The 27,197-nt window shown below is 34.6% G+C and overlaps 1 protein-coding gene across 1 annotated transcript in view; it reads right to left on the bottom strand.

Annotated features, from left to right (window-relative positions):
• The window catches only part of LOC126885681 (uncharacterized), a 67,785-nt gene that overhangs the window by 23,655 nt on the left and 16,933 nt on the right, over window positions 1–27,197 (bottom strand). Inside the window, exons 4-9 of the mRNA XM_050652383.1 lie at window positions 26,361–26,633; window positions 19,179–19,378; window positions 11,953–12,129; window positions 6,412–6,646; window positions 1,536–1,630; window positions 1,271–1,410 (exon numbers count right to left, since the gene is read on the bottom strand). Of these exons, the coding sequence (XP_050508340.1) occupies window positions 1,271–1,410; window positions 1,536–1,630; window positions 6,412–6,646; window positions 11,953–12,129; window positions 19,179–19,378; window positions 26,361–26,633 (1,120 nt within the window). The remainder of the gene's footprint in view (window positions 1–1,270; window positions 1,411–1,535; window positions 1,631–6,411; window positions 6,647–11,952; window positions 12,130–19,178; window positions 19,379–26,360; window positions 26,634–27,197) is intronic.

The following is a 27,197-nucleotide window of genomic DNA, read 5'->3' as shown; positions in this document are numbered from 1 at the left end:
GAGAGAATGGTATAACAGATCCTCTGCATCCCTTTTCCGAGCTGCCGTTAACAAAATTACTATAGCCAATTTGATAGCCAACGTTCGATAATCGAGCACGGCACATGAAGAAGATACAGGGTGTCCCGAAAAGATTGGTCATAAATTATACCACACATTCTGGCGTCAAAAATAGTTCGATTGAACCTAACTTACCTTAGTACAAATGTGCTCATAAAAAAAGTTACAGCCCTTTGAAGTTACAAAATGAAAATCGATTTTTTATCGAAAGATTTTTTATTGAAAATGGACATGGGGCATTCTTATGGCAGGAATATCTTAAAACAAAATTATAGTGAAATTTGTCCACCACATAAAAATTTTATGGGGGTTTTGTTCCCTTAAACCCCCCCAAACTTTTGTGTACGTTCCAATTAATTCATTATTGTGGTACCATTAGTTCAACATAACGTTTCTAAAACTTTTTGCCTCTTGGTATTTTTTAGATAAGCCAGTTTTTATCGGGATGCGGCTTCTTTTTTAATATGTTTACATAAAAAATTTATGGGGGTTTTGTTCCTTTAAACCCCCCAAACGTTTGTGTACGTTAAACTATTATTGTGGTACCATTAGGTAAACACAGTGTTTTTAAAACTTTTTTGAGAAGTCACCTTTTATCGAGATGTTTCTTCTTTTTCAAAATATACCTGATAATGTAAATTATAAATAAATTTTCAGATTATTAACAGCTCTCTATAATCATACTTAACCATATACAAATATGTGGTGGATTCGACAAATATTCAAAATATCTCGATAAACACTGGCTTATCAAAAAAGTATTTAGAGGCAAAAAAGTTTTAAAAATATTGTGTTTACCTAATAGTGCAACAATAATAATTTAATTGGAACGTACACAAAAGTTTGGGGGGTTTAAGGGAACAAAACCCCCATAAAATTTTTATGGGGTGCACAAATTTCACCTTAATTTTTTTTAAGATGCTGCTACTATAAGAATACCACATGTCCATTTTCAATAAAAAATCTCTAAGAGTTTTCGATATATGAAAAAAAAAATCGATTTTCAGTTTGTAACTTCAAAGGGCTGTAACTTTTTTTGTGTGCACTATTGTATACAGGTGAGGTTCAATCAAGCTATTTTTGACCCCAGAATCTGTGGTATAATTTATGACCAATCTTTTCGGGACACCCTGTATAAAACAGAAATTAGGCCTAGTCATACATATTTCTTTTATGTTCCATATGAAAAATAATTTGACCTTTAACTAACCTGCACTACATTCCTTAAACTAAATTTAGGGTCCACAGCCATCAACAGTCTTTTCAAATGTCTTAAAACCAACCGACATTCAGCTTTTATACCACCTTTTATCATCTCCAAGCTACCTGGTACTAATCCGATCTGTCCAGCTAAAAGGTATAATCACAATTAAAAAGTTTCATAGAAAGTAGTTCTAACAACTAACTTAGAGCAAGAATTTGGTGTTTCATATTAATTTTTGTTATAAAATATTTATTTTCTGAAAATATGTTACCTAAATGAACGAAGTTCTTCACCCGCACACTTTGACTGTATGGTCCGATGTTTGCTGGAGCCCAATGAGACCTGCTCTGGACATGCATAGTTTGCCTAAAAAAAAAAATGAAAAAGCACTAAATTAAACATTACATACATCACCTCTGTCATCAACTCTGTTATGAAGTTATTGCAAACCCTGATCATCTGATCATAATATGATCTACAATTCTTGACCTCGGAGGTAAACTACTTACACTATGTGATTTCGATCAACTGTGTTTAGCGTGTGTTTACAACAAAGTTTAGAGCACTTAGGATGTTAACAAAAATCGGATATATCCCATAATAGGGAACTTACATAACATTTTAAATTCGAAAAAAATGGTATAAATCACAACAGAACATAATTTGGAACCTGTATCAAAAATAAAAAAGTTTTGCTAAAGACGACTAAAAATTCAACTTATACCAGCCACCCCAAAAACGCGTCGTGACGTCACTGGGTTGTATGTTTACATTCTACACCAATTGCATATATAATTTCAAATTAGACATTATAAACGTCGTAGAAAATACAGTTATGTGACGTTACAAATGTTTTTGATTGTTTGAACTATTCATAGAAAATTTGTACTTTTACAAAATGGTTTTATTTTCAATAGTAAACCTTCTTTCCTTTCCTTCAAAAACTGTATCAAACCGCAATCTCAACAAACTGGTATATTTTATTACAATGACATACGATAAATGTCATTAGAATATAAATATTTTTCCTTTATTCCCCGACGACGATATGGCTAAATACCCAAGTAGGTGGAGGCCAATAAACTAAAGAAGAAGAAGAATATACGTAAATATAACCATAAACTGAACCACATAGTTAAACTCTGTGACGTCACGGGTCGTTTGAACTACTTTAAGATAAAGAAGACTTTAAATTTGTACTTCTAAGTTATTATGAGTTTCTGAAGAGTGAAATTTTGGAAATCTTATTTTTTTACAAAACTGAACATTATTATGTAATAAAAAAAATGTGCAAGTTCCCTATTGGTTGAAAGGCAGTATGACCATATTTTAATGATTATTTCATTCATAGGAGATTCTGACCAATAGAAAGCTACAGAAATCTGAATTAAATCGATAATTTTTGATAATTTCCCGTCGTCAAGTATATTACGTCAGATGCCCTTCGTTGCTACGAAAAAATACATTCAGTGACATTAATGACAATTAATGTTTTAAAAATTATAAAAGTGATGACTTTCAACCGTCAAATTAATATTTATAACAACTGTTTGTTTAATTGTACTAATTTGTACTTACTAAAATACATAAATAAATTACAATAACATTTTGGTTTTGAACAGTTTTATTCATGAAATAATCGCAACAAATTGCACTCGATCTCTAAAATTAATATAGAATTTTTGCTCTCGTGACACTTTGACATAATTTTAAAACTGAAATTAAAACTATCAAAGTGTCACTCGGGAAAATTTCAATAATTTTAGAGCTCTTGTGCAATTACTACTGATAATCTATAACCAATTTGTATAATCCAACTAATAAAATAAGGGGATTAAAGGAACTTATTCAAAATAATCCCATGTCGACATAGTGTAGTTTACCTCGAGGTCCAGAATTGTACTATCCAACGATACAGCATGATCCACACTGTTAATAACATCTCAATAATTTATTTCTTCAACAATGAATCTTTAATTAACTATTTTTAATGAGAAATAAGCCACAATTTTACTAGAAAAATTATTTTATTAACGTTACGACGTCCAAATTGGATGCCGTTTAGCATCCGATTTGGACGTCGAAACGTTAATAAAATCTTTTTTTAGTAAAATTGTGGCTAATTTGCCATTAAAAATAGTTAATTACAAAAATGCCACAAAGCTTCAGAAAAACATTAATGAATCTTTACTACAACAAATGAATACTACTTATAGTCCTGTCGCCAGGGGGGGTACAACGGCCTCCTGTATTCTGATGGACTTACCCAAGTTTTTTTTATGGATTTTGACCTGTACAACACGAATTTTTTGGGTAACAGTTGATCCGGATGTCGATAATATTGTTATAAACCAAGAAGTTGAGGAATCACATAACAGCGATTTCTCGCAAAACAAAACATTTTTTTGTATTTTTTGGGCCATTTTAACCAAAAAATGTTCCTACAAATTTTTTCGTAGGATGCATAGTTTTCGAGATAAACGCGGTTGAATTTTCAAAAAATCGAAAAATTGGAATTTTTCAACCCGAAAAACTTTTGATTAAAAAATAAAATAGCAATTCTGCTTACCGCATTTGAAAGTTCAAGTCAAATTATATCGGTTTTAATTATTTGTATTGCCAAAAATGTATTATTTTATTGTTAAAACAAAGCTATAAACACCTAGTGCTTGAGTGATGTTTCAATGATTTCTCATTTAAAATCGAACGAGTACGTAGAAGAGGTAAGAGTGCAAGCGGGGCTATTTCTAAGTAGCATGCATTAAAACGCATGTATTAGGCACGGGAAACAGTATGTGTTTATAGCTTTTTTTAACAATCAAAAAATAAATTTTTAGCAATGCAAATATTCAAAACAGATATAATTTGACCTAAACTTTTAAAGGCGGTAAGCAGAATTGCTATTTTATTTTTTATTCAAACGTTATTCGGGTTCAAAAATTGCAATTTTTCCATTTTTTGAAAGTTCAACCGCGTTTATCTCGAAAACTATGCATCCTACGAAAAAACTTGTAGGAACATTTTTTGGTTAGAATGACTAGTGTGACCAACTAGCCCGAAAAATCCGGGACATGGCCCGAATTAGGAAGTCGTGTCCCGGAGTCCCGGACAAGGCTTCCGGGCCATCCGAATTTTCGAGGTTTTGGTAAAATTCTATTTTGAAATTTTGAATACGTTATTTTTCTGAGAAATTGGTGGGACGAAAAAAGTTGACAATTTTTAGAGCGTGATACTAATACCACCTTCAAAACGCATGTATTTTTTATATCGTGGTATTATAGTTCTACGAAAACTCAAACTGCGGACTTTCTTTCTTTTCTGTATTTTAAATATCGTCCTGAAAAGACGATTCAAAAACAGTATCAATTCATGTATAGCCTATACAGTATAGGTGTACATATGAATCAGGTGTCCCTGTCCGAGGCGTGCCGCGTGCAACGATGTGATGATGGCTTATAAATGTTTTTTTTCGGGTTTTGGAAAATGGCCCGTTTTTCACTGAAAAGTCCCGAATTTCAGGTATTTTTTTCAGCCTTGTCCCGAATTCGACTGAATTGGAGTTGGTCACACTAAGAATGACCCAAAAAATACAAAAAAATGTTTTGTTTTGCGAGAAATCGCTGTTATGTAATTCCTCAACTTCTTTGTTTATAACAATCTTATCGACATCCGGATCAACTGTTACCCAAAAAATTCGTGTTTTACGGGTCAAAATACATAAAAAAACTTGGGTAAGTCCATCTGAATTAAGAAGGCCGTTGTACCCCCCTGGCGACAGGACTATTATTCAAAATACGGCTTTACGGCTAATTTTTAAAGAACATAGAACCAGAACCGTTAAAAGCCTTTAAGCTGAGTCTCACAAATTTCACTAGTCATTAGTAAACATTTTTGAAGCCGAAAATGCGAGAAAAACACATCACGGAGAGACCTCCTGGATTTAACCTACCACGCAAGACCTGGTGCACACTGAACGCATCAAAACTCAACATCATCATAATAATCAATGGCGTTAGTCCTGTGCCACTAATTCCCATTGTCTCACTCCCATTTTCTCCAGATCTTCTTTGACTGTATCTTTCCACCGTTTTCTAGGCCGTCCTACAGACCTTCTTCCATCTGGCCTTTCCCAAAACACATTGTTTATAAGGCGATTGTCGTTACTGCGTATCACATGCCCTGCCCATCTGAGTCTATTGGCTTTTATATATCTGACTAGAGTTTTCTTTCCGAATAGAGACTCATAACTCGTTATTGTATCTGCGCCTCCATTCGTTTGTCACGCTGTCTCTGCAAGGGCCATATATCATCCGAAAGATTTTACGTTCCCACACCAGCAATTTATTTACTTCTCTTTTTGTTAGCGTCCATGTTTCGCTTCCATACGCGACTGCTGGTCGTATTATGGTTTTATATATCTGGATATTTGCGTCTCGTGAAAGACGTTTTGACTTCATTAGATGTTGCATTGCAAAGACAGATCTGTTTCCTGCCATTATTCGCGTTTCAACTTCTCGCTCTATTTTGTTGTCATTTGTGATTGTTACTCCTAGATATTTAAATTCTTTAACCATTTCGAAGTTATGATCGTTTATAGTCTTTATAGTAATGTTTTGCCTTATTCGAAAAAAATGCTTAACTCAAAAATCAACATGCTCAACAAAAATGTAAAATGCAATTCTCATTACGATCAATAATTGTAGTTTAATTCCCTACAGATGCAATATTTAAATTATTAGTGTAGGTTTGAAAAACTTGCAGATACCTTTATGCTAATAACCAAAAGCCAAACAGTCAAAACAAATGTTAAGAAATGTCTACCAAGATGTGCTGAGCAAAAGATGTCTGTTAAGATACAATATATAAAGCAGGATATTGTTACCATCCAAGAGATTCTAATTGCTCGATAGATAAGGGCTGGACAAGGAAAATGTATACGTATTTTTTGCTTATTGCTCCTCCACTAGTTATCTCGCATGCGTCATGAGGACAATTAAAAACTAAAAAAGGCGATCGATCTACAAATGCGTACACAATTTTCTTAGCGAGTTAATTATTATTTCCAACCATTTGCGTCTGATGCAGAGATAATCTATAATTTATATACCTTCTACCCTTTGATTATGCTATTGATATATCCCTCTCACCTTTCAACTTTTGAATCTCCAATACTTTTAATAGGCGCCTTCCAAGATATCGCTTCTAATCGCACGGGATTGTTCTCGTTAAAGGGAACTTGGACACAGGCTCTGCTTGGTGGATTTGTAAAGGTGAATGTATCCACATACAATTTGTTCAGTGCTGCATACTCCGACATATCTCCGATGTACATAGTAACAGAACATACGTCCCTTATTGTATGGTCATGCTTCAACAGTTCAGCTGAAAAATATAGCGATATATGATGTTTTATTATACAGTGATGAGCGCACTAATGACCGGCAAAATAGCGCCAAAGATGGAAAACATTTTAAATTGTGAGATAAAAAGAAATAAAACTAGTAGAGGTATTAAAATTAGCGATAGTAACATAAACATTGACATTATATTGATCGTTTCCCACCTTTAGACGTATCAGAGGAGTATGTCAACTAAAACTGTCACTGTGACAGTGGCATTTCTCAAACTCGTCCGATACGTCTAAAGGTGGGAAACAATCAATATAATGTCAATTTTTATGTTAATATCGCTAAATTTAACACCTCTACTAGGTTCATCCCTTTTTATCTCACAACTTAATATGTTTTCCATCTTTTGCCTTATTTTGCCGGTTATTAGTGCGCTCATCACTGTATACTAGCATACTGTATACTAGCATAACAAACAAAAAATACTACGTTGGTACATGAAATTTTACGAAAACAGTAGAAAAATGGCTAAGGAATAAAATTCCGAAGAAAAAGCTAAAATATGGTCTACGCTAACTAGATCTGGTTGGTGCTATCTGGATCGGCCGATCCAATCATCAATGAGTTTTCTATATTTGAAGAACAACATATTATCCTCCTCCTAAGTGCCTTCTCTATTGAGGTTGGCGATCAATATGGCAAAGGACCCCGCAGAAACCTTATGGGAAATGGCTCTCTGTCAAATGCTCTGAAACACAGGTACAGTGAGGACGTTTGAGTTGGAATAAATAATTCATTTTCTCGAGAATGGGCGACTCTGGAGATAAATTACAAGTCAGGTCGATTTTTATTTTTAAATTATAATTTTTTGGCATATATATCATACTAGTGACGTCATCCATCTGAGCGTGATGAGGCAATCGATGATTTGTTTTAAAACAATAGGGGTCGTGTGATAGCTCATTTGAAAGGTTATTAAAGTCTCTATTCAATAATATAAACACTAACAATATTATTTATACAGGGTGCCCAAATTTTTTTTTGAATTAAATTAATTGAGACAAAAAGAATAATGTATATAATTTATTTAATTCGAAATACATTTTACTGCTGGCAGAAAACAGAAAAAATGTTAATTTGAAAAATAAACATTGCTTTTCGCTTAAATTAAATGTTCAAACTGCTAAGAGGCAGGTGTGTGGCAGCTTTAATATTGAATATAAGCGAAAAACAATATTTATTTATAAAATAAACATTCGTTTCTGGTTTCGGACAACAGTAAAATGTATTTCGAATTAAATAAATTATATACATTCTTCTTTTTGTCTCAATTAATTTAATTCAAAAAAATTTTCTGGGCACCCCGTGAAAATAATATTGTTAATGTTTATATTATTGAATAGAGAATTTAATAACCTCTCAAATAAACTATCACACGACCCCTATTCTTATTAAAAAAAATCATCGATTGCGCCATCACACCCAGATGGATGACATCACTAGTATGATATACAGCGTGTCTGCGTAACTTGGAACCATATGGGAAACTTTTTTAATATCAATTTTACGAAAAAAAGTTATTCTTCATAAAGTGCTCTGCATAGTCTAAAACCTAAGATGCAATCATAAGATATTAAGTTTTATCCATAATATACGAGGTATATCCAAAAATATGAATTTCGCTCAAGATAAAGTGCCTTTATATTTCACAATATCAAAAATTGTTATTAAGAAAAGTTGTGTGTAATTAAAAGTTATGTTATAATATGCATTTACACGCTTCTAATTAAAATTTTTTTTTTGAAAATTTTCCTCAAATCAAATTGCTGATACCCAACATCATTTTTATTTAAGATAACTCCGTTATTATTATTTTGCGAGAAAAAAATGATCTTTACAAAAATGTCTGAATAGTCAAAAAACTAAGATGCAATCATAAGATATTAATGTTTTTCAATTTTATACGAGGTATGTCAAAAAATATGTATATACACATATAAATGAGTCAAATTAAATAAATTATTAGAAGAATTTTTTTACTAAGCAACAACATTTTTGTTTATGTTAGTAGTATTTTGTATTTTGACAACGGCACCCGATTTGGGCGTCGAAACGTTAATAAAAATCATTTTTTAATAATATTGTGGCTTATTTCCCATTATAAATAGTTAAAATTGTAAAAATGCCACAAGAAAATAGCTTCAGAACAACATTAAAAAATATGAATTTCGCTCAAGAGTAAAATACCTTTATAGTTTACAATATTTCAACTAGAAGGATGCAATTGCATATTGAAACATAGTTATTATTTCTGAACAACTTTTTATAATTTTTATATTGTGAAATATAAAGGCACTTTACTCTTGAGCCAAATTCATATTTTTTGACATAGCTCGTATACTGTTGATAAAATTTTATATCTGATGATTGCGTCTTAGGTTTTGGACTATGCCGAGCACTTTATAAAGAATAACTTTTTTTTTTCGTAAAATTGTTCATAAAAATGTTCCCATATGGTTCCAAGTTACGCAGACACACTGTATATGTTAAAAAATTATAATTTAAAAATAAAAATCGACCTGATTTGTAATTTATCTCCAGAATCACCCATTCTCACTGTACCTATAACTTCCTCACTGTACCTATAACTTCAGAGGCTTATTATATCTTAAAACCATGATTTTTTCGAGCTATGCGCCCTTTGAGTCTTTTGTTCTACACATCAAGGACTACCAGAATCCAAAGTTTGATTTGACATTTGACAGAGAGCCATTTCCCATAAGGTTTCTGCGGGGTCCTTTCTCTCTGTTCTGGGCTTGATAAATTAAGTCATTTCCTGCTGTGTGGGTCCAATCTCTGATGTTTCGGAGCCAGGATTTTTTCTTTCTTCCTGTACGCCTTTTACCTTCTAATATTACTTGGAGCTGCTCAAATTCCCTATGGCGCATTTTGTGTCCTAGATATGACGTTTTCTAATTTTGATTGTAATGACCAGATGAGGACGTGTGTTCATTATTTCCAGTACTTCTTCATTTGTAATCCTGCTGGTCCAGCTTATTCTTAGCATTTGGCGATACATCCACATTTCGAATGAATGCAGTCTGTTGACGTCATACTGTTTTAATGTCTAGGTCTCACAGCCATATAGTAATAGAGACCACACATAATACTTTAGTGTTCTCAATCTAATTGTGACTGATAGCTTGGGGTTACAGAGCATTTTACACATGTTCATGAAACCAGACTTTGCTATTTAAATGCGTCTTCTAATTTCTTTTAAGTGGTCTAGCTGACTACTTAGCACTCTGCCCAGGTATATGTGAAGCTTTGGGAACTCTGAAGGGTGATACCATTTATTTGAATGTTGGGTGTAATTTGTTCATGGGGATTCTTGTGGAATACCATAATTTTGGAAAAGTTAATTTTCAACTCCTGCCTGTGACTTTCTTCTAATAATATGTTCATCAATATTTTTAATTGGTCTTCTGTTTCCGCTAATACTACGGTCTCATCGGCATATCTAACATTGTTAGTGATGATTCCATTGACTCTGACACCTTCGGGGTCATCTTCAAGAGAAGCTCTGATGATATGTTCAGCATAGACATTAAATAATAGAGGGGATAGAATGCGCCCTTGATGCACTCGCTTTATGTTTATGCAATTGGTGTTTCCGTTCTCTGTTACAACGGATCCTGTGTGGTTCCAGTATATATTGGGTATGATAGCTATGTCCTGTCCGTCCAACTCTACTTCTTTTAGCACCTCAATCCATTTTTCGTGTCTGGTGCGGTCGAAGGCCTTTCTATAATCGACAAAGCATACATACGGCCGTTTTTGAACCTCAAGATACCTTTCTGCCATCAGTGTCAATCCCATAATTGCTTCTCTGGTAGCTGTACCTTTTCTAAAAGCATATTGAGAACTACTCCGATATTCTTCACATTTATTGTGAATTCGGTTATAAATTATTCGTATAAAAATTTTAGCGGCATGTCTCATTAGGGATACAGTTCGATGGTCTTCACACTTCCTTGCTTTTTGTTTTTTAGGAAGAGCTACATATGTGGATGTTAGTCAGTCATGTGGTAGAGTGACATGTTCATATATAATGTTAAAGAGGTAGGTTAATTTCCTGACAGCATTATCACTTAGGTGTTTAAAATGTTCGGCTGTTGTTAGATCTTCGCCGGGTGCCTTGTTGTTCTTTGCGTCTTTTATTGCCTGCATAACTTCCTCGGTTAGAATATTTAATTTTCCACCTGTATCTATTTGTGGGGGCTCTTCTGTTTTCTGATCACCACACAAATCTTTAAGATATTGTTCCCACATTTCTTTCTGTTTTTCAGAGTTTTCTTTCATCCACTCTTTCTTAGCTATATTTATCTTTCTTTCAATTTCCCTGTTGAGCTCTTTGTATATTGTTAGGCATTTGTTTTTAACCATCGGTCTCCTACATACTCTGCTTGAAATAGCGAAATGGCTTGTTTTTTCTTTAATACATGTCTGATTTTTCTATGTATTAAGACAGCCAGCCACCCCACCTACATGTGACCTTGTTTGTATATTATTTTGAAATAGAAGGTGTTTCGATTTAAGTTTTGTAGTTTTTTCATCGCCCATTCTAGTTTCCGATAGACCCAATATATCCCATTTGGTACTAGAGAGTTCTTCCTCCAATTCATGTAGGCGATCTGTGGATCTCAGTTTGTATATTGAGACTGGCTATATTTAGCTCTGTTGTTGTCTTCGTCTTACGTCTTGATAGTGAATTTTTGTCTTCCCCCCAATCAGCTGGACTGACCATGTTTATCGTATAAGACTTAAACAAGTTTATCCTCCCTATCTGGGGTACTTATTCCGCTTGTTTTCAAACTCACCATTTTGTTGCGGGTATTTAGCCATAACTCGCCACAATAGCAAAACGGGTTGGCGAGTGTGTGAGTGAAGAAGTAAGCGTGAAGTTACGCATTTTGTGTGTAGAGTGCGCGACATATTATGCCACACACACTCCCCGTGCAAAATGTACCCCGCTCACTCAAACACGGTCAAAAGGACTCATCCCACACTCAGGGTGTGGCTGAGATAGGTTTTAGGATAAATAAATGGGTAAGACTAAAAGGAAATGTTGTGTACGACAGCGGTTAGCTGCTACCGTTAGTCACCTTTTAAGATAAGTAGGAGATTCTGTGGGTGTATTCTTGAGAAGCCGGGCCCACATCCGACACAGGTAAAATTAATTATACAATGAGCACATAAAAAACAATAAATAAGAGTACGTAAAATAATAATTATAAAGCGTTGGAAAATAAAAATGTGCCTGTATCTATGCATACCTACACTTTAAGATACTCATCGCCTCCGCCATGGCTTCGAACGCATTACTCGAAGTTCCTTGGACGCCGCCTATCAACAACCATCCCTCTCTGTTGTAGACGGAAGACACTTCTTGTAGAAATTCCTCGGAGGAGTAACTGCTGCACTCGGTGGAGCCAGAATTTAGGACCGTTTCGTCCTCTGTAAAGTTAATAAATACTTAAGGACGCAATAATTCATTTAAACAATTTAAGACAATATTCTACCAAATAATAGCAATGATTGCCTGTTACAATTTAGTTGTTCCAACAAAACACACAAACAACTGTACAACAACAAACACACTACAGTGTTTTCAAAACATTATTGCCCGATTTCACCAACGATACCTAAATATTTAAGAATTACATAAGTGGGTTTAAGTACTTCCTAACTCTAAAACCGATTTCACCATACGATAAGAATTGCCTAAACCGCTTAAGCATTACCTTACGTTAGGATACGGTTTTCGATCTCCCTAAACTTTAGGTATTACTTATCGTTGACAGTCAGGTTATGTTTTTACAATTTTGACTAATGTACTTGTGACGTTTGTCAATAATTTGATTCCTACCTTAATTTTTTTGTTATTCTGTAATATTAGATATATTAGTAGTTGTAATTTTGTATTATCTTTTATATTAATAATATAATATGTGTTGGAAAATATAAAAAATCATTTGGAGTTTTTTACAGGTCTATTGACAAAATTATGGATGATAGTCTACCTACTACCTAACAAACTAGTGTTGTGTTTCAAATCCCATTCATGATATCACTAAAAGTGTGTCATTAAAAATTAATAATAAAAGAAGCAATTTTCAACATATTTATTTTAAAATTATATCATTAACGACAATTCAACTAACTTAAATTTTTCGTCATAATACTTATGTGGAATTGACAACTCTTTTATTTTCCTCCATTTCACTGTACATATTATACAAATAACATACAAAACTTAAACAAACTTAATTCACAAATAACTAGATGCTAAATAAAATAACTATAACAGTACAAAACTGAATAAAACCAACTTGGCAAACAAACAATAATGACAAATAATCGAAAAAGTAAGGTAATGTCATCTTATTCTTCTTTTTATTTATCAAAAATAGTTCAAACGTACCCAAGGTAATACCTAGGAAAGCATTTCCTAGATAAGCATTGCTTTTAGTTGTGAAACGCGATTGTTTCTAAGTATTGACTTAGGCAGTTCCTATCGATAAGAATTACTTAATAAAGCAACTATTTAGGTATCGTTGGTGAAATCGGGTGTAAGTGACACGTATGTCGGCATGTACTGTCAACGTTATTATTAGGAAATATCTATTACAGTGGAATCGCGATTATCCGAGCTAATTGGGACCGCGCATACCTCGGATAACGCGGAGATCGGGTATTTGTTTAAAATAAGCGAAAAATTCAAAAGTTATGACGTATGGAATTAGTTTATTATGTAAAATTGACGTAAACCTGTATACAGAGTAGGTATATTGTTAAAATATATAGATAGGAAAACATTTACATACGTACTGGATCATTTTCATGTTTTAAAAAAGTCTTTGATAGATTTCTGCGTCAACTTCTGGCCTCGTTTTGACGCTGCGATGTTGCGCCAACGCTGAATATGAAGGACTTCGGTAGGGGTTGACTCTTCCTGTTGCTCAATGTAGGCGAGGGCAGCTCCAATCGCCTTCATTCCTTCGGAGTGAGATATTTTCTCGATTATCTCATCTATGTCATCCTCAGTGACATTGTGTGGGTTGATATCCATGTCAGCGATTGCATCATCAGTCAGTTCCATTTGCTGATCTTGCATAATCCACTCGTTGACGTCTTCATCATTTATCGGCAGTTCCGTTGGTAACTGATTAGCGAGGTCTACTATTTCAGCAATACAGTTATTATTTTTTCCATCACTTTTTGCTTTAATTTGAAATAGCTTTCGCCATGAGTTTTGCAAAGTTGATACTCTCACATCATCCCACGCTGAAGCTATCCAGTAAGACACATCCTTATCGGTGATTTTTTAAGGGCTGCTGTCACAGTCATTCCCTCATTCAACCAGGTCAACAACACTTGGAGAAGCCTTCGACGATAGTTCCGTTTCATAGCCTCTAAAACTTCTTGGTCCAGATGTTCGATGGGAGATGTGACCGTTTGGTGGCAAGAACACAGCTTTATGTCACCGCTAACCAACGAACTTGCATCTGGATGAGATGGCGCGTTGTCCAAAAGAAGAATAGCTTTATTGGTAGATTTTTCCTTTTAGGTAGGCCTCAACAACGCAAACGAACTCATCAAAAAACCAATCTTCAAAAATTTGGCAGTTCATCCACGCACTACGTTGATTCCTGTACATGGTGGGTAGGCAGTTTACTTGAATATTTTTAAAAGCCCTTGGATTCTTTGATTTTCCAATAAGTAGAGGTCTTAATTTTAAGGACCCAGAAGAGTTGCTACACATCAAAAGAGTTACTCGTTCTTTGCTTTTTTTTGTATCTAGGCGAAGTTTTTTCAATTTGTGCTGCCAGTGTTTTATTTGGAAGCATTCTGAAATTGAGACTCGTTTTCACAATTGAAGATTTGGTCTGACGTGAGGCCATGCTCTAAAATAAGATCTCTCAATTTTAAATTAAACGGATCAATTTCAGATGAATCAGCCGAAAGTTTTTCACCCGAAATGTTCAGTTGTCGGATGCCATACCTCTTCTTCCATCTGTTGAGCCAACCATCACTTGCAGTAAAATTTTCCTCGCCATCCTTAAACCGTGTGTGAAACTCGACAGCCTTAGCTTGAAGCACGGGGCCACTAATTCGACTTCCCAACCCTCGAAGATTAGAAAACCATAAAAATTAGGCTTCAGAAGTCTGTTCATATTCTCCTTTCTTCATAGTTTTCCGCAACAAATCACTTCCACCACTCACTTTTATTAACCCATTGTTCAATATCTTTTCGTTTACGTCTCCAATCTCCCACAGTCACTTCTACAACACCTAGGTCAGCAGCAATCTTCTTTACTGACTCACCCTTATCCAAGCATTTTATAGCACTTAGTTTTGTTTCTAAAGAAACCACAAATCGTTTACGTTTTAAACTCATATTGCACTTCAAGTTACGTGATGACTCCAATTGACGGGTGGGGGAGTGGGTGGGGAGGCGGCCAGTAGAAGCAATGTGACTAGAACAATAACACTCGCTAGTGACTCATCTCTTCAGCGTACCAACAGCCAGCGCACACGCTTCCACTTGATATCGCTCTCCAAGCTAGTTTATTACATAATTTGTTCTTTTCAATTACTACCTCTGTTAATCCAGAGGCTCAGTTAGTCGGGACTCGTATAATCGCGATTCCACTGTATCTCGGTGGACGTATTTTATAAAGTTATTTGTTGAGGTATTTGATCCTTTCTTCTGATCTGTTCCGACTGTCTGTAAGCCTTTAGATGCTAACCACCGTCTGTAATGTAAAGACATACTACACTTCAAACAAGCAACCCACGTGCCTTGTGGAGAGTCATAAGATGCCAAAGATCATATCCATACGAATTTTTATCCATCACTTGGATTTTTTAATAATAATGTAACTCATAACATATTTTGTTAACATTTAAATGGTTTTCACCCATATATTTTTGGTGGCTCAGTATGTAATTTGCCTGTATCAGCACTGATGTTGATCTATGTAGATCGAAAACATTCTGTGATTTAGATGTGGCCCTTTGAGGGTTTTTTTAATAATTATGTACTGTAACAAACTAATTCCTTACGATGCGCCTCTGGAGGGTGACTGTAGATATGATCGTCAAAGGACCCAGAGGGCATATGCCTTTCCGGGAACTGGCCCAGTGGCCCAATGACCAGATGTATTTACCTACCTAGGAAAGATACAAAGACGCTATTTTCAGTTTTATATTTAGTTAGTATCGACATTTTATAACGTATAGACGAAAATACACCATTTGTTCGATTATCGTGATTTTCTTATAATCTACCCTAAAACCTGAGATAATTACCTTAAGTAATCCTTACACTGTCACCCATCTTGTGGCTTATAGTGAAAATTACGCGATAAATCGTATATTTCGGTATTTTAAACGAAAATTCGCCTTAGAAAAGTAAGCTTCAGCAATAATAATTGTTAAATTATTCAGTGTGGACCCTTTTCGCAACGGTGTTCAAAAGAAGATCGCTAACTCAAAAGTTAAAAACAATTAAGCGCTTCGCTAGTTATTTTGCATATTCGGACAATAATTAGTTTCGGTATAAAAATCTAGTGGACCTATTGTGTGGTAACAAGTAACAAAGTCGGTAATTATAGTATTGGACATCCGCTTCGGTATATAATAAATGAATCGACATATTGTTCAAAGTGCTTTAGTTATTCGGACGCTTTTGTCTATTTTTATTATTTATTAGACAATTGACTGCTTCGGTTACGTGTAAAAACCTTCTGTTTTTGTCAAACTCGAGAGTGATTAGTGCTAGTTGTTCCAAGGTGGTGTGCAGAAAGGTGCTGTGAGATATTCTTTATCCAAGTGTGGACACAGCTATTTACTGGCAAGTACATTCCAATTTTGCATGACCAATAATTTGTACAATTTGCGTTCCACGCAAAACCTTGAACATTTGAGTACGAGTAAAATTACTTCTGAGTCGGACTCTGTTTCAAATAGATTTGTGGCAATAAACATCAGAGACATGACTCAAAACGTAGTGTTGACCAATTAACAATTTCAAGAGCTGTTATCGAGTTTGGCGGTACAAAGCGCTCCTACCAAAATGGTATCAAGGCCTCAAAGATACTATTGAGACATGGGAGGAACTTGTTAGCTTGCTAAGAGTTACGTTCGGTCCGAAAAAACCTGCATATCGCGTATACCGCGAGTTATTCGCCGAGGAGCAAGACGAAAAAACGACAGTGGACGTCTTTGTTTGCCGTTGTAGGGCTATTCTTGCGCAACTAGATCCAGGCAGCCTTACAGAAGAGATCCAGTTAGATATGGTGTATGGATTATTAAACAAGGGGATTCGAGAAAAGATTTAAAGAGATTCCGTTTCCACTTTTACGGCGCTGCTTACAGCGGCACGAAAAGTCGAAGATGTATTCGAGAGACCTTGTTTTAACGATAACAAAACGCCCAAATCGACAAATGCGTGTCGAAAATTACGTGATTGACAATCTACCGATCGACCTACGATTTCGAAAGAAATTGTGAGTTCTTCGCGTACGGACAGTGCTACCGTCGGAGCAATTACTTCGAATTCGCCGCGCAATAGCCTAAACACCCCGTTAAAGTGTTACGGTTGTGGTAATCCGGGATTTATTAGGGCAAACTGCCTAGAGTGTAGGCATACGGAAGCATCCGCGATAGATTTCTCTTCCGTAGACATAGCCTAGATTATGAACGAACTCGACCTAACGAAAGAAGATGGGAGAATACCTTCAGAATGGGGGCAGAGCCTGCCAGCTATGCTACTACGGGAAAAAGCGCACCAAATTCACTACCACTTTACCGCGTGTCACCTGCCAAGAGAGAAGTGCTTGGGACCGAGTTGGATAGACCCTTGGGGGAAGACATCGTCGAAGAATACGGAAGTGTTTTGGCCGCGCCGGTTGTATTAGTGCCGAAAAAGGATGGCGGTACAAGACTTTGCGTGGACTATCATTGTTTAAACACCGTAACTAGTGGTTCGGATCCATTATATGACTTGCGATCGGAGTATCAACAAGTGAACGTCGTGGAAGTTGATCCGGGAAAAACCGCAGTAATATCGGAACGGTTACTTCCGACAATCGTGAAGGAAGCTCCAACGCCTGTAGTGCCAAGGCAAAGACGAGGACGCCCCAGGAAGAAAACCGCATCTCCTGCTGGCCCCTCCTCTAGCGAGTTCGATGCCAGGAGGGGAGACTGTAACAAACTAATTCTTTACGATGCACCCCTGGAGGGTGACTGTAGATATGATCGTCAAAGGACCCAGAGGGCATATGGCTTTCCGGGAACTGGCCCAGTGCCCAATGACCAGATGTATTTACCTACCTAGGAAATATACAAAGACGCTATTTTCAGTTTTCTATTTAGTTAGGCGACATTGTGATTATAGCGAGCTCATTCGAGGAACTGCAAATTATGATAGAGGAACTCGCAGGCAGCTCCCAATACGTCGGTCTAAAAATGAACATGAAGAAAACAAAAATAATGACAAACACAGATGACCCCAGACACATAACTATAAATGGCAGTGAGATAGAAAAAGTCCAGGAATATATCTACCTAGGCCAAATCCTGAAACTTGACAAAGAAAACCAAAGTGCGGAAATTAATAGGAGAGCAAGACTAGCATGGGCAGGATTTGGAAAACTTGGTTGGATACTTAAGAACCGCAAAATACCTCAATATTTGAGGACCAAAGTGTTCAACCAGTGCATCCTTCCTATCATGACATATGGGTGTCAAACCTGGACCCTAACCAAGGCAAATATGAATAAACTAGCTACAACAGAAAGAGCTATGGAAAGAGCAATGTTAGGTATACGACTGTCAGATAAAAAGAGGAGCGACTGGGTAAGATCAAAAACAAAAGTCGAGGACATAACAACAAAAGTTGCCAAACTTAAATGGAGCTTTGCAGGCCACACTGTTAGACAAAAAGACCAACGATGGAATGCCACGATACAACATTGGAGACCTTACCAAAGTAAACGACCGAGAGGAAGACCACAGATGAGATGGGTTGATGATATTAAAAGAGTAGCCGGAACGAATTGGAAATATGTTGCTCAGGATAGAGACCGATGGAAGGAGTTGGGAGAGGCCTATGTCCAAACGTGGACGATAGAAGGCTAAGAAGAAGAAGATTTAGTTAGCATCGACATTTTATAACGTATAGACGAAAATACACCATTTGTTCGATTATCGTGATTTTCTTATAATCTACCCTAAAACCTGAGATAATTACCTTAATTAATCCTTACAGTACCTTTTATAAAGAATTTTTCTATGATTTTTTGGTGATTAATGGTACACAGCCAGTTACAGGAAATTTTTTCCTTCTGGATTTTTTATATTATTTATTTTAATGTTCTGTGTTTGCTAGTATGTATTTAAAAAATATGATTTTAAAACTTTTCTCTATGTGTATTTTATTTCGAATAATTTTAATTATTGAGTTCAAAAGACGTGCAGTGTGTTTGGTTATAACTTACCCGCGTCATTATCGATAGGTTTAAATTCTTCTTCTTCTTGATCGGTCACATATCCATCGCTGTCTTTTAAAGGCAAACCTTCTAAGCGACTTTGAAGGTCTAAAGCAGGTAGTTTCAGCTCAAGTGACATTTTCTTAAATACTAGATAACCTACAGGCGCTATGGGGTCGTTAGAATGAATCACAATATCCGATTCCTCACTAAAAATAAGAAAAGACGTAGGTATAGACAATAATCATGCAAAAATATTTTTGCCTTATTATTTTTTTTTACTTTCTTGTGATGAAAAAATAAGATCCTGAAAGATTCGGCCATCAAAAAAATTCTTTAGAGGTGGCTTGTGCTGTAATAAGAGAGATTAAGATTTTTATAAGTATCAGAATATTAATTATTAATATTAATAGTATATTATTCACTAGGAAGAATTTCCTGTTCAATAACAAATTTTACAGACAACCTGATGGCTTAGCCATGGGTAGTTGCCTATCCCCTCTCTTAGCTGATATTTTCATGGATCATCTAGAATCCACACAGATCATGAAAAATCCGGAGATTCTACACTGGTTTCGTTATGTGGATGACTGTTTGTTATTCATAGCCGGGAATTCTAATTTAGCTGATTCACTTCTTTCTAAAATCAACCAAATCCATCCTAATATTAAGTTCACCATGGAACTAGAATCATCCCAATCCATTAACTTTCTTGACCTCACTATCACCAGATTAAATGACCATTTCGATTTCAGTATCTATAGGAAACCAACACAGACGGACCATGTCATACCCCTATCATCTAATCACCCCATTTCACACAAATATTCAGCATTTCACAGTTTCATACACCGTTTAGAAACTACCCCTCTATCACAATCCAATTACAACAAAGAATTGAACATTCTCAAACAAATAGCCTTCAATAATGGTTACGAACCTAACATCATAGACAAGTTTATCCATAAGAGACAACTGAGAGTCTTGAGAGAGGCTGCGTTCCCCAGAGATTCGACCACCAAACCCATTTACACTTCCTTACCATATCATCATGAACGTTTGTCTGGAGATATTAGAGATATTATTAAAAGATCAGTCGATAACATTCAAATTTCATTTAAGGTATCAAGTAATTTAGGACAGTGCCTTTCCAACTCCAAAGACCCTATTAACTACATGAATCGTAGCGGTGTCTATAAATTGCAATGCTCTGATTGTGATGCCACATATATAGGGAGAACTTGTAGGTCACTTGCCTCCCGTTCACTTGAACATACTAAAAGAGAGAATACATCAACCTTCTCTCAACATCTTAAACAAAACAACCATACTCTCAATATCCCTGATAACGTATCCCTAATACATAACATTCCCGATAAAAACTTTCTGAGATTGGACCTATACGAGGATCTTGAAATAGTCAAAGAGAAACAGAGAAGTCCAAATTGTGTTAATCGCCATGTGTCTTTCAATCGTGACTTTCAACCGTTACATCGTCAACTTTTCTCATAAATTACATTATAAATCTGTTTCTTATATTAATTTATTTCTCCTAATTATTCGCATCTACCAATATTGTTCTATTTCTTTCTTTTCTCTTCTTATTCACACACATCCACATGTTCACTCAATTTTCGATAATCATCTAATCCTTTCTTCAAAAAATTTTTCTTCTCCCAAACAAAGCAATTTCAACTATATCCGCAACATCCATTTGTCACAACTTGTACACAACTATATCTATTCAATATATATCCCATTCTCTCCACATCATCTTTTCAAACCGTTTCTCGTTTAGTGTCCAATCATAACTATTTCATTCTAAACTAAATCAACCAATAATACTGTACAATATATCTTTCAAGTTTCACACATCTAGTAGTTATTCCATTCAGCCAACCTTTCATTCATCATTTGGTTTGTTTGGTTGCCTGGTCTCTGGAGTCCCCAGTCTCTCAATAATGTTAATTAGTCTCAATAGTGATGTCAAATTTACTTTATATACCACAAACTCATCTATCTCAAATAAACACAATTTTTAATTTTCTCATATACTCAATAATCTTACTCAACACTTATCTTCATCTGACCCCACTTTAGTTGTAGCTTAGACACTTTTATCCAAGTTATTAATTTTTCTTTGCCCTAGATGTTATTTAACATAAAAGGACATAATAAAGAAATTTGGACTAAGCTTGTAATATAACCTTTTCAGTCTTGTAAATTTGTGTTGATGAACCCATCTATATTTTATTAATTTATAAATAAGATTTTGCATTTACAACTTTTTCAGCATTTGATATCACGACCCCTATTTTGTCTCTAGTTTTTCAGCCAGTCTCTCAGCCATCATTTGTGTTGGTTCACAAATATAAATTATCTAATTTCAAAACATAAACCATACATTACATTATCTGTATGTGGTTTTGCCTACCTTTCTTCATCAATTTACGTACACTTCATTGATGATTGTGGGTACTCAAATTCCCCCCTTCTATTTTACATCTAGATAATCTATTCTCACTAACTCTTTATTTTTATAATTCCAACACACTGATGTTAGCTGTTATCATTGCTTGTACTATAAACAACTATAAATTTAGTAGCTGTGTAACCAATTTTTCATGATACTTCAAGTTCCATTGACAATTGTTGTCTTGACATCAGACAGATTCGCTTTTGATATCTCACATCTTAGTTGCCTGTCAGCTCTTGTAACATAATGACCTAATTTGTTACCTTTGACCCACTTACAACGTGTGGGAGTCATATGTTATCCTAGGGCCATATCCTTAGGGATTATATCCATCCTTTGGAATTTGCTATGTTAGCATTTTGATGTGACTTTTAGTCCATTTTTGAAAGGCTTTGACCTTCGTATTTTTTGGTTGGCTCACCATGTTCTTGTAAGTATAACCAAACTTTGATTTTACCTTGGTCATCACTTTAAGTTCAACATTTTGATAATTAATATGGTTATACTTATTTTAGGCAACACTGATGATGCTCTTTTTAGAGCGAAAACGTTCTGTTCGATGTTTGTAGCCCTATAGGGCTTTTTAAAATAATATACCTTTTACCAAGACCAAAATTTTTTATTAAATTTTACTAGTATATTATTCAACGAGCATGTAATGATGGCTATTACTCACGATGATGAAGTTTGCGACACGAGCCGTAGGCGAGTGTCGTAATTCATCAGAGTGAGTAATAGCCATTACATGCGAGTAAAATACTATACTTTTTCTACGACCTTTTTATTATTTTAATTAGTAAAAAATACAATTATCAACTACTCGAGTTTTAAATTAAAATAGTTTATCAAAATACTTAAATGCTGTTTACCCCTAGTACGTGGCTAAATAATTGGTTGCCTACTATTACCCAACTCTTATTTATTGTAAAAATGCAACAAGAAATAGTCAATCCAAGTTCTATTCGTTTTCGAAAAATTATAAGCATAAATTTGTACCTACTGTCAGTGAATCTAATAAATAGGAAATGGCTATTGTGGGTGGACGTATTTCATATAGCTATAATGTAAATTTACATTTTACTATAATATAACATATTTAATAATATAACCATATATAATATGTTATATCATATTTAACACAATATAACTTGAAAAATAAACACAATATAAGTTATAATTTCCATTTAACACCAACAAAATGCGCTAACGTCACTGTCACTTAAATAAATGATAAACGTCAAAATTTTTAAGACATACCTAAACGTAAAAAATATACTGACATTGTTACAGTTAAAATTTCTTTAAAATTTTTTCAGGTTAATTATTGATATAAATTACAATAATTAAATTATGTATTAAATAAGCAAGTTTAGGTAATTTTATTTGCAGTTTATAGATACGATTAATATTAAAAGTGGCATGCGCCACTTGAATCTAACTTCAGCCCGTGAGTAATGACCCGCGAGTAACTTCAGCCCGCGAGTAATGAATTATTACTCACGGGTACAGTAATGGGTGCTATTATCTATTAAAAAATAGCGAATAATGAGCATATTATTAAACGGTCGTAGAAAAATATGTATAAACATTTTCATCCGTGACATTTCTTTCTTTGCAATTCGGGAAGGCCCAAAGTATGATACCTGGGGAAATCGGAGAGAAGAGGATATGGGACTACTGATGAGGGGGAAAAGACCTTCGAAACCGGTATAGACTCTTCCTGCACTCTCCTATTTAACCAGAGTATTATGCAGCTGCTGCATTTTCGTGTTGCAAAGAAATTGAAAATGATTATACATTTTTAATTCATTTACTCTTTTGTTTGAGTATTAAGGAGTCTTTCTTGTTGGAGCTTTTACCACGCTGAGCAGATGAGTTGTCAATTATTTAAAATTCTCTAATCTTAATTTCCTCGGCATCCTGTATGATTTATACATTTTGAAAATCTCGGGAGGTTGTAACCAAAGAAAGTATTCCACCTGTTGTCAATCTGGTGGTACGGAAACGATATTTATTGTCGTGTTCTGTGCTACTTCGATTGATAACTTACTTTGTTAATATTAAATAATATAATATTGAACTGGGTCAAGATTGTGAAATAGCGAGTAACAAAATGTATCATTGTTTTTCTAAATATTGTGTGCTAATTCCTGAGCCACGGGTGCTGAACAAAGCAGTCCGCGTATGATTGCAATAACCCACATTGATTGTCAACAATAATACAATGAGGGATCAGAATAAACTTGGTGTTCGTTGAGTAAAGATGTTTTATTCTCCCTTGGCTTGGTTAACATTGAAAAGAACCGGACAGACTACCACCCTTAGCTCCCAGGGTGCCCACATACAGTATGGTGCAAATGAAAGGAATAAATTCGTTATTTCATAAACCGACGATTTTAAGGAAATAGCCCGAAACAGGTCGATTTTTATTTTTAAATTATGATATTTTCGCATATACAGGGTGAGTGGGGAGGAATGTGCCAAACTTTAAGACTGTATAATATACGTAAAAATAATCAAAAATAACTCATATGTTGTTATTCGATTTTCATTTGTTTCCGAGATACGGGATGTTAAAATTTTTCTTACAAACTGACGATTTATTTATTGCTCTAAAACCGTTTAAGGTTTGCAAATGAAATTTGGTGGGTTTTAAGACATGGTTATTCGCATGTTTTGACACACAATCAAGAATTTTATATTCACCATTGGCGCGCGTACGGGTAAGGGTCTGAAATTTTTTAAAGAAATAAAAATAGTACGCCAATGAGATATGTCAAATTAAAAATTGTTTTTGAATTCCCTGTTCAATTTGTGATAAAAAATCTATCTTCCCATTTTTTCATACGACGCTTCGTTTTCATGCAAAAATATAAAGTATCGTAACGCTTCCAAAGTATTCGAAAAAGTTTCTACACATTCATATAGAAACTTCGTCGAAAACTTTGTAAGCGTTAATATGTTTTATTTTTTGCATGAAAACCAAGCGTCGCATGAAAAAATGGGAAGATAGATTTTTTATCACAAATTAAACGAGGAATTCAAGAAATATTTTTAATTTGAAATATTTCAGTGGCGTACCATTTTTATCTTTAAAAAATTTCAGACTATTACCCGTACGCGCGTCAATGGTGAATATAAAATTCTTAATTGTGTGTCAAAACATGCGCAATAACTATGTCTTAGAACCAACCAAATTTCATTTGCACAACTCAACCGGTTTTAGAGCAATAAATAAATCGTCAGTTTGTAAGAAAAATTTTAACATCCCGTTTCTCGGAAACAAATGAAAATCGAATTACAACATATGAGTTATTTTTGATTATTTTTACGTATATTATACAGTCTTAATGTTTTTCACATTCCTCCCCACTCACCCTATATATCATACGAGTGACGTTATCCATCTGGGCGTGATGACGTAATCGATGATTTTTTTAAATGAGAATAGGGGTTGTGTGTTAGCTTATTTGAAAGATTATTTAATTCTCTATTCAGTAATATAAACATTAACATGCATATTTATACAGGGTGTCCAAAATTTTTTTTTGAATTAAATGAATGGGCAAAAAAAGAAGAATGTATGTAATTTATTTAATTCACAATACATTTTACTGTTGCCAGAAAACAGAAACAAATGTTTATTTCACAAATAAATATTGCTTTTCGCTTAAATTCAATGTTAAAACCAGCTCCCGCCAGCCACCTGCCTGTTGGAAGTTTAAACATTTAATTTAAACTAAAAGCAATGTTTATTTGTGAAATAAACATTATTTTCTGATTTCTGACAGCGGCAAAATTTAGTTTGAATTAAATAATTCAACAATCTTCTTTTATTTTGTGATCTAATTTAATCCAAAAACAATTTTTTTGGCCACCCTGTATAAATAATCATGTTAATGTTTATATTACTGAATAGAGAATTGAATTACCTTTCCAACGAGCTAGCACACGACCCCTATTCTTATTTACAAAAATCATCGCTTACGTCATCACGACCAGATGGATGACGTCACTCGTATGACTTATATGCCAAAATATCATAATTCAAAAATAAAAATTGACCTGTTTCGGGATTTTTCCTTAAAATCTACGGTTTACGAAATAACGAATTTATTCCTTTCATTTGCTGTATATTAGATTATATTAGAGGCTCAACACTTTTTTCCCCCCCAAAAATGTCGTTACTTTTCGTTCTCTCGACTAAAAGAAATAAAACGTTCATATTCCTCGTATTCGAGTATCATTACTTTTTCCCCAAGTTTTTTCTCTTTGAATATCATCAAACCAAATGAAACAAAAAATTTAAAAGGATCTAGGAATACCTACATTTATTCGGGAGCTATATAGATTTTTTAATTATATTAAAGTTTTTTAATTTTTCTAGGTGAGTAATAGGGACTAAAAAATGCATCTCGTGGTAAAATTACTCGTTGTCATGAATAAAATATGAATTTTTTTTATATTCAATAGAATATCAACCCCGTACTAATAGAGTCCCGGTAAACAATAATATTTATTTTTATTTATAAAGCATGAACTTTTTATTTCTTTTGGCCAAAAAACGAAAAATTTTTGAAAAAAAATTGTTGAGTCACCTAAAAAAAATTTTAATGGCTGAAATTATCAGGATCTTCTTTTTTCATCAAAAGAAAGTAAAAAATGATTGGACAAAAAAATATTTGATTTATTTGGAACCACTAGAATATACTTACATCACTATTCTACTTTTAAACAAGGGACAATCCACAGTCAAAGTTTCGTATTCTCCCCCTTCACCACACACGTTTAACCCGTATTTTTCGTGCATGGCTAAGAGGTGGGGCTGTAGTAAGCTGAGAGATCTACCCAAGTGTTTGGTTTCTAATCCTAATGTTGCAACTTTTATAATTATAGCATCTACTTCGCATTTAATCATTTCGTCGAGCAACTCTTGTTGGTTTCTCTGCCACAAATAGGCCAATGGTAGCAGACCAAGTCTCATACACCTAGAAATAATATGGAATATACAATTTCATTCAATAAATGTGGCCTATTAGCAATATAGAACCTGTATATTTCTAAATTATAAATGTGAAAATAATGTGTTTTTCAAATACATACTCTGCATTTATGGATCTCAGCACTAAATCTGTGCGTACGAGGGTGGATTGATATAAAACCTTTGATAGAAAAACAAGTTTTTTGGGATTAAATCGATTTAATTTTCAACATAGTCCCTTTTTAGCTCGACACACTTAATAAGCCGATGTTTCAATTTTTTTATCCCATCCGATTAGTATTTTTGCTCGAGCTCTTCAAAATAGGCCAAAGTTTCAGCGACGACTTCATCGTTTGTTGCGAAACGGCGTCTTCCGAGCAATTTTTTTTATGTTTGGAAACAGGAAAAAGTTGCTGGAGGCAAGATTTGGGGAATACGGTGGGTGTTCAACTGTTTAACCAATTCATAGTATAATTCGTGTTATTTTGCCATAGCGACGGCCGATCGGTGAACCGGTGCGTTGTCTTGGTGAAAGAACACTTTTTTGCGTGGCAAACCGGGTCGTTTTCGA

This window comes from Diabrotica virgifera, chromosome 5 (genome assembly GCF_917563875.1).
Source record: "Diabrotica virgifera virgifera chromosome 5, PGI_DIABVI_V3a".
Classification (NCBI taxonomy): Eukaryota; Metazoa; Arthropoda; class Insecta; order Coleoptera; family Chrysomelidae; genus Diabrotica; species Diabrotica virgifera.
This window is presented reverse-complemented; position numbering and strand designations above follow the sequence as displayed.